The 11,916-nt window shown below is 35.1% G+C and overlaps 1 protein-coding gene across 1 annotated transcript; it reads left to right on the forward strand.

Moving 5' to 3' along the window:
- The first annotated feature begins 323 nt into the window (after nt 1-323).
- LOC129216355 (uncharacterized) lies at nt 324-1,175 on the forward strand. Its single transcript, XM_054850568.1, has one exon. The coding sequence runs from the start codon at nt 324-326 to the stop codon at nt 1,173-1,175; it is 852 nt and encodes a 283-aa protein (XP_054706543.1).
- The last annotated feature ends 10,741 nt before the right edge of the window (nt 1,176-11,916 follow it).

An 11,916-nucleotide genomic window follows, 5' to 3' on the forward strand; every position in this document is an offset into this window, starting at 1 on the left:
AGACTTATCAAATTTTGTCAAACAAGTTCTATTGGGAGAACATGTCGGTTGATGTCATCAATTACATAGCGAGCTGTCACATATGTATCAAATCTAAACATCACAAGATTCCGCAGGCACCTTTCCAAACCCCTGAAACGCCTAACGCTCCAGGGAAATTAATTTCGATGGATTTGCTTGGCCCATTTTCAAACGGGAAATCAATTTTAACCGTCATAGATGCCTTCTCTCGCCACATCGAACTCTACATTCTTGAAAACACCTCTGCCACATGCGTTGTCAAGAAGCTTTTCCAATATGTGACAACATTTGGCAGACCAGAGATGGTGCTTGCAGACCTCGGACCACAGTTCACTGCAGAAGTCTTCAACGCCTTTAAAGACTTGTTTCGTATACAGTTGAGGCACACATGTTCGGGCAATCCCAAAGCCAACTGTTTGAGCGAAAGGATCAATTCCTCGATCAAATCTTCAGTCAACGCCCTTATGGCTCAGAACAAGTCTTTTGAATATGCTATAGCAGTCCACAAAGCAATCTACAATGCCACCATGCACTCGACCACTAAAACTCCACCTAATGTCCTTCACTTTGGGAGGAACTTATCCTTACTCACAGACACCATCGACGTAAACATAGACTTTTCACTCAATGCAGCATTCGAGCTGCACAAAATACTTGACGAGCTCAAGGTTATTTACGACAGGGCGTACCAGAACACACTGGTGAAGCGAAGAAGACAGAACGCACGCCAAGCCCCTAAGGCAAAGCTTCGCACATTCCAGAAAGGAGACCTGGTGTATCTGAAATCAAAAGACAAATTTAAACCATCATACGGCGGACCCTACTGCATCTTAAAAATGATCTCTAATGTCGTGGCTGTAATCCAGAAATCCAACATCCCAAACAGCCACAAATTTAAGGTACACATTGATAGAATCTTGCTGGTCCCTCCTCGGGCACCCCATCTATCCAATATCAATGAAACCAACGGCAACCCATCAATAACTGCCCCTGCAGCCTCCACACCTCCTCCTCCTTACAATCCAGTGAATTCTGCCTCTAATCTCCCTCTCTCCTCTGCAGAAAATGACAATAGCCCGAGCCCTATCCAAGTTTCTGCTCCTTCAGCAGCTAGATACAATTTGCGTCCCCGTGCCTCCAAGCAGCCCATCTAGTCCTCCTGCCGCAACGCCCCTGTGTCATGTGCCGGCTTCGACCTGCGGGATGATTTGGAGCTCACCGTAAGTCTGCAACAGTGACCCATCGAACCACCTGCCCTGCTCCTCATCTGAGTCTTGATGTTCTGTTCCGGAATTGATCACCCTGGATCCAATCATCTAGGCTTCCTACCTGGACGTGGCCTGTCCTATGCTGTGGTTACACAGTGATGGTGAGACACCCCTGCGACCCCATATGCTCCAATGTGCCCGTGTGTCAGCTGCATGTTTTTTTTTTTTCGTTCCGTGCCATGAGGACTTGTCTGCTCAAGCTATCCTATGCTTCTGTTTGATCGTCTGGTACACCTGCTCCTGTGTTCAACAGCCACACTACTTTTTGGATTTCAACCATACAAAAATCCTGTGGACATTTCCTGGTACTCTTAATATGCCATAATATATATCTTTTCTGTCTGCACTCCAAATGTATTTATGTGCCCAGGTCAAAGTTATCTTTTCTTTTTAGCAACAGTCAATATTTTCTTATGTGAATGCCTTAGCAACAATTCGTAAGATTTGTATTATTCATTGTGCGTTTAAATCTTTTAGCATTCCTATTCCTGCTTGGGATCCCTAGCATTCCGTCCTCTGTGCGACCTAATGTCTCTGCAGCGCTGCACCACCAACCGTTTTCCCTCCTGCATGCATTTGGTATTTTTTTTTTATATTTTCAATATTTGTTTTTTTAAGGATCCATATTGTTTTGTGCAACTGGTTTTAGTACATATATGTTTGTTGCGTATTCTGGTTTTACCTGACACATTTTTATGAGTACTCAATTGTAATGTTTCTTATGTATGTACTTCTCATATGTTTTTTACAAATTGTGGCTGGCCACCACATGTACGAAATGATTTTTTTTAAATTCTACTTGTTGTTTTGCATACATGTATTGTTCGACGTGTAAATTGTACATAATTGAATTGTTATATGTATATACATTTTTTTCCAGGAACAATTTGTTAAAATGGTATTTTAATTGTCAATTGGTATTCCTGCAGCTTAAGACAGAATGAAGTGTAGTATGTGCTATTTAATCATGAGAAAAATTTGTGACAGTATTTTTGTGTTATGTGTACCAATGAAGGGTGTCACATGTATCATAATATAAGTCGTTTTCTGTTTGTCATTTTGGTTTTCAGTGCTTGCTATATTCCCCAATACCTATGTACACATGACGCATGCAATGTATTCCCACACGATTTTCTTTGTCATGTATATATTGTTTTCATCTCTCCCGCATTCTGGTTGTATTCACGTTTTGACCGTGAGACTCTGTCACTTTCGTCTCTTTTGTATGCCGACAACTTCTGCCCTGGGTTCTGGTGCTACCACCTCCTTGGCTCACTATTGTACATCCTCGACAATGCTCCGTTCCACACTTCTGTGTCTTCCACTTGGAGTTCTTTTTTTTTTTTTTCATCCTTTCGAAGGGGAGGATGTGGTAACTTCCAGTACCACGATTGTTAATTCCTCTCATTTGCAGCACTCCCGCCTGCAATCTTGATCAGTTACCTCATTCTGCGTCGCGACTCCACCCCACTTCGATCCGTACAATGCATCGGCTTTGCCTCTACTTCACTCGAAGTGGCGGCGCTCCAGGTCCATCGAGTTGTGTTGTCTCTTACGGGCAAAGGGGAGTTTTTCTCCCGTTTGGCAACGGGTTTTTGATGCTACGGGGTCGCGTCGTGGAAGGGAGTCAGATCGGCATGGCGTGGGGATAGTGATGCATTCTTTTTTTAGTTCGTCTTATTATTGAGTTTGCCCCGCTACTTTTGATGGCGAATGGGTGCGTGCCGTCAGCATCGACACGAAAATCGGGACCCTATCTCCTTCGTAAAATGTGATATTGATAAGTATCATCTCCTTTCTTTTAAATTAGTATTATAAGTGTACACAATTTGCGCGGCGATTGCTGCACATCCATATACATAGTGGGTGATAAATCTGATTGATCTATACATATATATTAAGGTCATGAGTGATATTTTTCTTGTGTTATAATGATGAAATTAAAGAAGAAAAGAGGAAAGTAAATGAAAAATAAATAGTTTACCTGGAATTGATCATGGTTATTATTTTTGTGATGTATTCTACACCGTTCATACCTAATATTTCAGAACCTGGGTTTCCCAATACACCTAAGACGGAAGAATCACTGTTCGATGCAACTATATAAGAATGATTCGAGTCTAATATTTTATGTGCGTACAACATAATGTCTTAAACAAAATATTTCAGCTCCCGAAGAATGTATTGGAAGTGCAGAAGGTGTTGGGCTATCACCATTTCTTCCCCGCCTGCGGAATCACGATACCGGGGTTTCTCCAAATGATATCCATCAGATAAGCATGAATTATCTTAGTAATATAACATCTAAAAACATTTATTTTGGCACTATACACATAACGCACACACATTTTTTTTAAAAAATTACCACAGTGATGACAGTAGTAGTAAAAATACACCCAAAAATTAAAAAAAAAGGTCCCAAGAAAAATCCGTATTTAACATTAAGCTTCATATTCTACATTTATTATAACCTTGGAAAATTCATTTAGTTCTCAGTACAATTATTGAATATTTGCAGTTTGGAAGTAACTATTATAACTTACACTCTTTATCTTCTAATTTTATGCCATGTAAGTACTGCAGTTAGCCTCTAGAATAACTGCGGAAAAATTTATTTAAGAAAGCAAACACTCAATAAATATCTTTAAGAGGAATGACTTCAGCATTTTTAATTCCCTATTTTTATTGTTCTTAACATAAATTTATAAACTCATATTAGCTTTTATTGGAGAAAAGCAAATTTAGTTACTATTTATGAACTCATTCAGCATAGTTATCTATTTTAAAGCAACATTTTTTATTTATTACTGTGTTAAAATCGACATTTTTCGATGAAATTTTCGTAATAGTTTTTATGATTTCATTTTGTAGTCTGACTCATTAGCTTTCCAAAACTGTTTTAGATTTTACTCTACGTGAATTATAACTGGAGTTATAGCCGTATTATTACAGAGTCGTACACTAAACTAAAGACCGGAAGTTGCATTTAAACGCGTTTTCTGAAGAACGATATTTTTAAAGAAAGCTGTCTACTGTAACAATGATATCTCAAAAAATTATTCGAGTATTGATGTGAAATATTCTGAGATAGTTCTCTGTAATATGCTTGATATTTTCCTTTAAAACCTAAGCTGAATTTCATTATTAAGTAATATTTTCATGCGGATAAGTTTAAACAAAGGCGTTTGTTTACGAAAAAATACCAGTGTAGGAACTTTGTTCGGCTATATTTCAGTACGTTTTTAAAAAAATAATAAAACTTTTAGAGCAAAACACACATTAATGTCATACAAATGTATTACTACAAGTGCTTGTGTGCGATTAGAACCAAATTTTTCCCACAGCTGTTAGCATAAGACACGTTTTTTCACTACTTTTCTTCAAATGTAGAATATGTTTTAAAAATAATATTTTAAAAACTTTTTTTTACATTTTTTTCATAGTTTTGAAACATATGTAGTTAAAAAATAACATTTAAAGAAATGTTCAGATTTTTTTTCAAAAAAATGTCTTCGAACGCAGTCGGATACCTAAAGCCATTTTACCATCGGTAAAAAAAGACCGGTTATGACCAATTACCGATAGCCGCCGATTATTTAGTACATCACTAGAAGCAACCCAACTATGATGAAAGTATGCGGTACTATCGGTAAGATGAAATTGTTAAAATTAAGTAGATATTATAAATTAAAAAAATATTATTTTATAAATACAATGTTATAAAAATGTTTTCAGTACAATGTACGAATCAATATTTTTGACTTAATAATGATCAAAATTTGGCAAACATTTAAACAAATTGGTAATTTCTTTTACAAACTAAAAGTAACGAAATATTTTGGTTTGCACAATTGTTTAAGTTGTATTTAAATATAAAAAGTAACTGCATTTCTTCAACAAATCTGCATTATTGCTTTTTATATATTTTTTCTAAAGCAAATAAATTATATTATTGCTCGTAAAATATTCTACTCAAAAAAGAAAACGGGAAATAAAAACTTACATAAGGGCGGAAAATGAAGAGTAAATATTTTTCGCTTGCATTGAAAAAAAAACACTGTTTGTTTTTTGGAGGAAAGAAAATATTTTGAAAAAGCACAACAGCAGAACAAAGTAAAATATGAAGAATGAAGAAATATGCTCTAATAAAACGTTCTTCTTAAGTTTCCTAATATTTCTTGCTTCAGTTTCAAGTGGTTTATCGAACATTAATTACATTAACGATCCTTGTCTTGAAACACATTAGGCAAATAAATCTTGAGAATAAAAATCCAATGTTCAAATTTTCTCCCTACTTTCGTCTATCATCAATTTACTTCTTTTTTGCGGTTAATAGTTTTCATCCATGAATTCTTTTCCACACCCCAAATACATTGTCTTCTTTTCCCAAGGCAGATGTAAATTTTCTCTTTTTTTTTTCTTTCTTTCTTTTTCTTTCCCTCTTCTTGCCATTATCGAATTTCCATTTCAAACAAGCGGCTGGAAGCGTTGTTCTTAATTAACTCCGTTGTAATCTCTAAGAAAATCAATGAGAGTGCTCAGGAGAATACACTCTAAGTGCCTGAGGTTGCAAAGGACAGTCTGTTACGGGTGTTAAATGGCGTACTATCCGATGACCCGCGTTGAAAAATATTCGTAGATATTGAGACAAACATGTTTTTGTCAATGAAAAATGTTTAGAGATAAAATTAATATTTTCTTTTACAAAAGCTCTGGGTTAACATTAGGTCTTGACTATTCCAGACTGTTTGGGAATCTCTCACTCTAGTTTAATCGAAAAATTTAAACACAATTATGACAAAAATTCAGCCATAGTATACTATAACGGGCAGAGTACATATTTGGATACACTATTGAACATGCTTAAGTTTTTTCTTCCTCAAAACGACGTGTGTGAATAAAAGAAACAAAAGTGAAACTAAAGTATTTTAACTTCCGAATTCATTTGTAAAATTTCAAAGGAAAAAGGTTCATTGAATGTATTTTAACTTTGTGTGTATATAGTTGCAATTATTTTTTCTAATATCAAATTGAAAATATTTATTTTTATCCCTCACTCCCTCCCCCGTCCCCATATCCAAACAAGTTACCTTTATTGTCTATTAACTCCTCAAATGTTTTCTCTCAGATATCAGCTTTCTAGACACTTCCTCCGCTCTCTCAACTTCAGATAGTCAACTAGAAAACAACCAGGATACAAAAGAAGAAGCTTCTTCCTTACCACTATTCTTCAGGTCCTATTATGGCAAAAACAATAACTTAAAAGGCTGCAAATTTATAAACTGTTCTCATACACCTAAAGAATTCCTTGACACTTTCTCCGTATCTCCTCATTTTTCCAGCATTTTCTCCTTTCAAGATGACCATCAGGAATACAATCAAGAAAGGAGAAAGCTTCCTTCATGCCACACTTTAAGACTTTGTTTCATTAGTAGTCATTATTTTTTTTTCATACTCGCCTTTTGCATTTAGGGGAGAGTGACCCAAAGCGGGTAGGCATGGCGGGTAGCGGCGATGCATACATATGCCGTATTTGCCCGAATACCCTCGAGTATAAATTTGTCAAAGTGAAGCAGCTGTATGTAACTTGTGATTAGTAGAAGACCAGCTTTTTAAAAATTTTTCAATAATATTACTTTATTATTGAAAATCATTCACCTACAAACAAACATGGTGATTTCATTCTCTCTCTTTTTTTAAATTTACTATTATAATTATTGAAATAAAAACTGCTTCCGGGCAAAGTGGGTAGGGCAAAGCGGTTATACCCGCTTTCTATATGTTGGTAAATTGTACTGACTTAGATTTTCTATTTAAATAGGATAAGTATAACTTTAACAAGTTATTTTTTATAAGAGTAATTAGCTAGTCTATTGATTCAACTAGTTATGTCTTTATGTTAAGTAAACAAATGTGCTGTGTTAGATTTTTATTTAAAACTCAAAACAAATTTATTTATTTTAAAAGAATTTTATTTATTTATTTATTTTTTGTAATGGAAGTTAGCTAGTCAATTGGTTTAATCAATTTTACCTCATATTTAACTATCAAATGTACTAAATCACAATTAGTTCAGATTATCCGCTCTACACGAACGGATTACCCGCTTTAGGCCCCTAGGTAGGGCAAAGCGGGTTTTTCAAGTCTTTGTAATTTTTGATAATAAATAAATATTGGATTTGAAATAACACAAGAATCATTCTTTATTTTGAAGTTCAGGATCCCTTCTACGAAAGAAAACCAAAATTGTTACGATAAAGAGCCAAAAACTCCAAATTTCGATCGATTTTCGTTAACTTTAACTTAAACCATTCGCCAAAACTTCATTTTAAAAAAGCACTTTTAATTGTGGCTATGATCTTTAACATGTATCAACAGGTAGTTTGTTAGACAAAGTGTTTATCATTGTAAATCAATCAATAATAATTAATACAGCAGAACCATTCAGGTCTAGCTCTTTCCAACTGGAAACGTATCTGCGAGAGATATAGGCGGACAACATCCTTCGAGCAAGCTGTTTAGCGTGTGGGATGAAAGAGCGTATTAGTTATACCATTTTTATCAGCTGTAGGTATTTGTAAAAAATAATTTTCACTTTTCATGCGTGCTTTTAGGTGTTTGACATCTTACGCACTTCTTTTCATCCTTTCACCCCACAGGTGGGGTAAGATGGCGAAAAACGATTTCAGTTTTTGCTGACATATTTTTCATATTTTTAAAAAAATATTACCAGACGAGAGAAAACAGAGTTTAATTTCTTAATAATTTTAATAATTTAAAGAAGTTGTAGGTTTTAAATTTAAAACTTTAATTCACATCCTAAAGCGAAAAAAGATGTAACACTTCATACCGCCCTCTTACCCCAGTTACCACCTATCTTAATGTTCAATCAACTAATATTTTGTAATTGTAATAATATGTGTAACGTAGGAAAAGAAAATATGAACAGCAAAGCAGAGAAACTACCGTAGGAATAGGAAATCGGTTGAGTTTTGCGAACAAGTAAAAGTGGGGCGACTTTCACATTGGAACGTTTTGTGTACACATTGCCGAGTGTAGCTCTCTTTCACCTTGTCTTTCTGAATAGCACCAGACACAAAATTGTTGATTTTTTTGGAAGGCTGAATAGTATGAATCTTGATCATTTGCACTGTTTTTCCTAATGGTGATCTTTGAGTGACGTCATGCAGTGGGTACTAAAATTATGAAAAACTACTAATATGTTCGGTGTTTAGCACTGTAGTTTAGAAAATTCTAAGTACTACTGAATAACTACACCACTGAAATAGTTTTATAATCGACACACACTTAAGACAAATCATAAGTTGAAACCGGAATAGAAAGATCAACAGTCGTGTATAAAATGTATATGAAATAATAATACGAGGGCCATCCGGAAAGCAGTACTCGTTTCCGCCGCATAAGGCGCTGACGACGCGAGTAGCCGCCTGTCAAAATCAGACCGCTTCAGTGGCTTGTCTGCCTTCTCTGTTGCAAATTCCGTGACGCTACACTGTAAAAACGATTCAGGAACGTTCCTGGGAAATAATGGGCAGCTGATGTGCCCACTTCCTGCCAGTAACATATCTTGCAAAATCCATGAACGTTTTTCGCTGAAATTCAGTAACCTTCCTGACATTATCCTGTAAGCCTCCTGAAAATTTCAGAAATCTTCCCGTTAAAAGCCAGTGTTGTCTCTGGAAATTCGCGTAAACTTAAGAAGGTATAATATAATAGCTCGGTATCTTCCTGATTTATCAAGGAAGTTCCAAGAGCATTATTGCAAACATGGCCAAAGCTAAGCCAGAATTGCTGGTAAGTAACGAGAATTTTACTCGCCTGCAATTCTTGCAAAGCAACGTAATCCATACTTATTCTCCCCCTTTGGGGGCTTAATTAGCATGGACACGGCCGCAACTTAACTAAAGCCATAAACACGCTCAGTTAATCTTTAAACTGGGAGCTAAAAATATTTTTTGCAACTGTGAAAAGTCTGCATTCGTGCGACTTGTAGCAATTCAGGAAACTTTTTGACGATGATACTTGATTTTTCCAGGAAGTGGATAAAAACCATTAAAATCCAGAAACATAACACGAAAATACCCAGTAATGTTTCGGAATTTTTTTACAGTGTAGCGTTGCCTGTGTTGTTTCTCTGTGGCCATTCATAATGTGTAAAAAAGTTGAAAACTCCGCCTGTTGTGAAGGGAGGACTGTGATAAAATTTCTCAACGCAAGAAACGTTCGGCCTTGTCTATTGTCTGATGACTTCATTCTCCTCCATTACAATGCCAGGCCTCATGCAGCAGGGATAACACAACAATTTCTGCAGCAATTCAATTGGGAAATATTCGACGTGACTACGTATTTCAATTGGTGGCAGTGGAGGAATATGACGCTGAAATACAAAAAATTCGTCACACGTTATGACAAATGCTTAAATTTGCTTGGAGATTATGTGGAGAAGTAGTTAAGGTATGCTCTTTTTAATAAACATGTTTACATTTCTTAATATTTACTTCTGTGTCTTTATTTCACAAACGGGTATTACTTTCCGGATGGCCCTCGTAATAAAAAATCCTTGAGAAAGTCTGTAGAAGAAAACTAACTACAGTTCGAAAATGAGCATGTCAATTTTACCATAAAAAAACTCAAAAAGTTATCCCACCAAAAATTTTGTTCAAAATTAATCCTCTGTGTTATACATTAAAAAAAAAAGCAATGTGTGATTTCGTCTAATATTCAGAACAAAAATTTAAAACAAGATTTGAGCAAAAACTGTTATTTGTGCTCTAACTTTTAGCACGTAAAGTAATAAGATGGAATTAATTTCCCCTAAGAGGTGTGCTGTCACTTTCCGAAATAGATTTCTTCCGATCGCATGAAAACCATTTTTGCTATTCATTACTTAGAATCACATTTCTCGCCCTAAATGGATGCGGGGAACTAAGATCAAGTTGAAGCAAGTCAAACCAAGTCTCAACGAGTTTCTCATTTCATAGTAAATTTTTTTTTTTTCAAATTAACGAGATTTACTCTTTTCAGAGTAGAAGGTACATATCAATTTTCATCTAAGAGTTTCCTTGTTGTATGAAGTTTGTAAAATGTAATGTTAAATTTCCAGCAATATAGACACTTCATTAAGTTAAATGTTATGAAGTTTTTTGTTAAAATGATTTAAAGACGCGTAGACTTTAAGTATGCACAAGTAAAAAAATAATGCTGCAAAAGAAATACATGGAAAATGGTGCGACTCGTTTCGTTAGAATGAAAGAAAATATGCATGGCTACTTACAAATTTCTGCTTCGTATTCAAAAGGCTATTTATCCAAAAGTATAAAGGGTGAGGATGAAAAATATCTTATAAAATTTTAAAAATATACAATTTTTATAGCATGCACTATAATTATTCGATGTACTCCCATCCCCCTCGTTCAACCAAAATATGTCCAGGCGGTTGAATAACTCGTCCCACTCATTTTGTAGCACCGTCCCGGTAATGGTAATTGACAGTGCAAGTAATACTCCAAAAATTTGTAAACTTGGAGGTTTTTTTAATATATGTTTATCATTGAGTGCAATGGTTTTAAATGTACACCGTTTGGCAAACATAAAAATCGTTTGTTATAACTCTGTATTTTTCGACTCAATTTAAACCCGAGCGGTAAACCTTTTTAAGTTTATCCAATTGTATTTATTAGTTGTAAATGAATCAGAAAATTTCGCAGTAAATTACCGCCCTTAAGCCAGGACTACGGCCCCAGAACTACGTGGAATATACCAGACAGCCCGGTTATCACATCCTGAGACTGCAGTTTCGTTCTTATTAGTACTCAACAGTCAGGAATAGTGAATAACCAAACAGGAGGCAGATGTCATCTAATTGAAGCAGAGTGCCCACATACTTGCATAGTGAATTTATCTTACCAACGAGTGTCTGCAGCATGGTGCGAATCGATTCGTGCATTGAATGCAAAGCTTGGGGTTCGGTTATTCACTATTCCTGTCTGAGGAATTCAAACAAAAACGAAACTTCAGTCTCAGAATGTGACAACCGGGCTGTCTGATATATTGCATGTAACGAAGAAAATGTTTTGTCAATTTTCAATTTAGTTTAAACAGACTCATAACATCAATACAGCATAGAATCAGGCTACACGATTTGTGAGAGGAAACCTCTTAATTCCTTAGGGAAAAAATGGTTTTAAAATGTTTTTTCTTAGAGTAATTGACAGGAGTAGTTTCGTTCTACACATTTCCAGAAAGAAAACGACTAGAAAATGCTTTGTTTGCCCACTGGTTGGGGATTTTGTTAACTGGGTCATGGCTTCTTTTTTTAATTTCAGCCAGTTAAAAAAACTCATACCGATTTATGAAAGTTCTCCAAAATTAAAAAAAAAAAATATATATATATATATATATATATATATATATATATATATATATATATATATATATATATATATATATATATATATATATATATATATATATATATATATATATATATATATATAATTACGTATTTATAACGCTTTTACTGTTGTGTGCCAAATGCTACATTTTTTAGGGTGCAATGAATTTTTTAAAATGGAGTTGTGCTTAAATGTTCATTTACTGGTCGGTA

Source organism: Uloborus diversus, chromosome 2 (assembly GCF_026930045.1).
Source record: "Uloborus diversus isolate 005 chromosome 2, Udiv.v.3.1, whole genome shotgun sequence".
NCBI lineage: Eukaryota > Metazoa > Arthropoda > Arachnida > Araneae > Uloboridae > Uloborus > Uloborus diversus.

Coding starts and splice junctions, on each gene's coding strand:
- LOC129216355 (XM_054850568.1), top strand. CDS start 324: ATGGTGCTTGCAGACCTCGGACCACAGTTCACTGCAGAAGTCTTCAAC.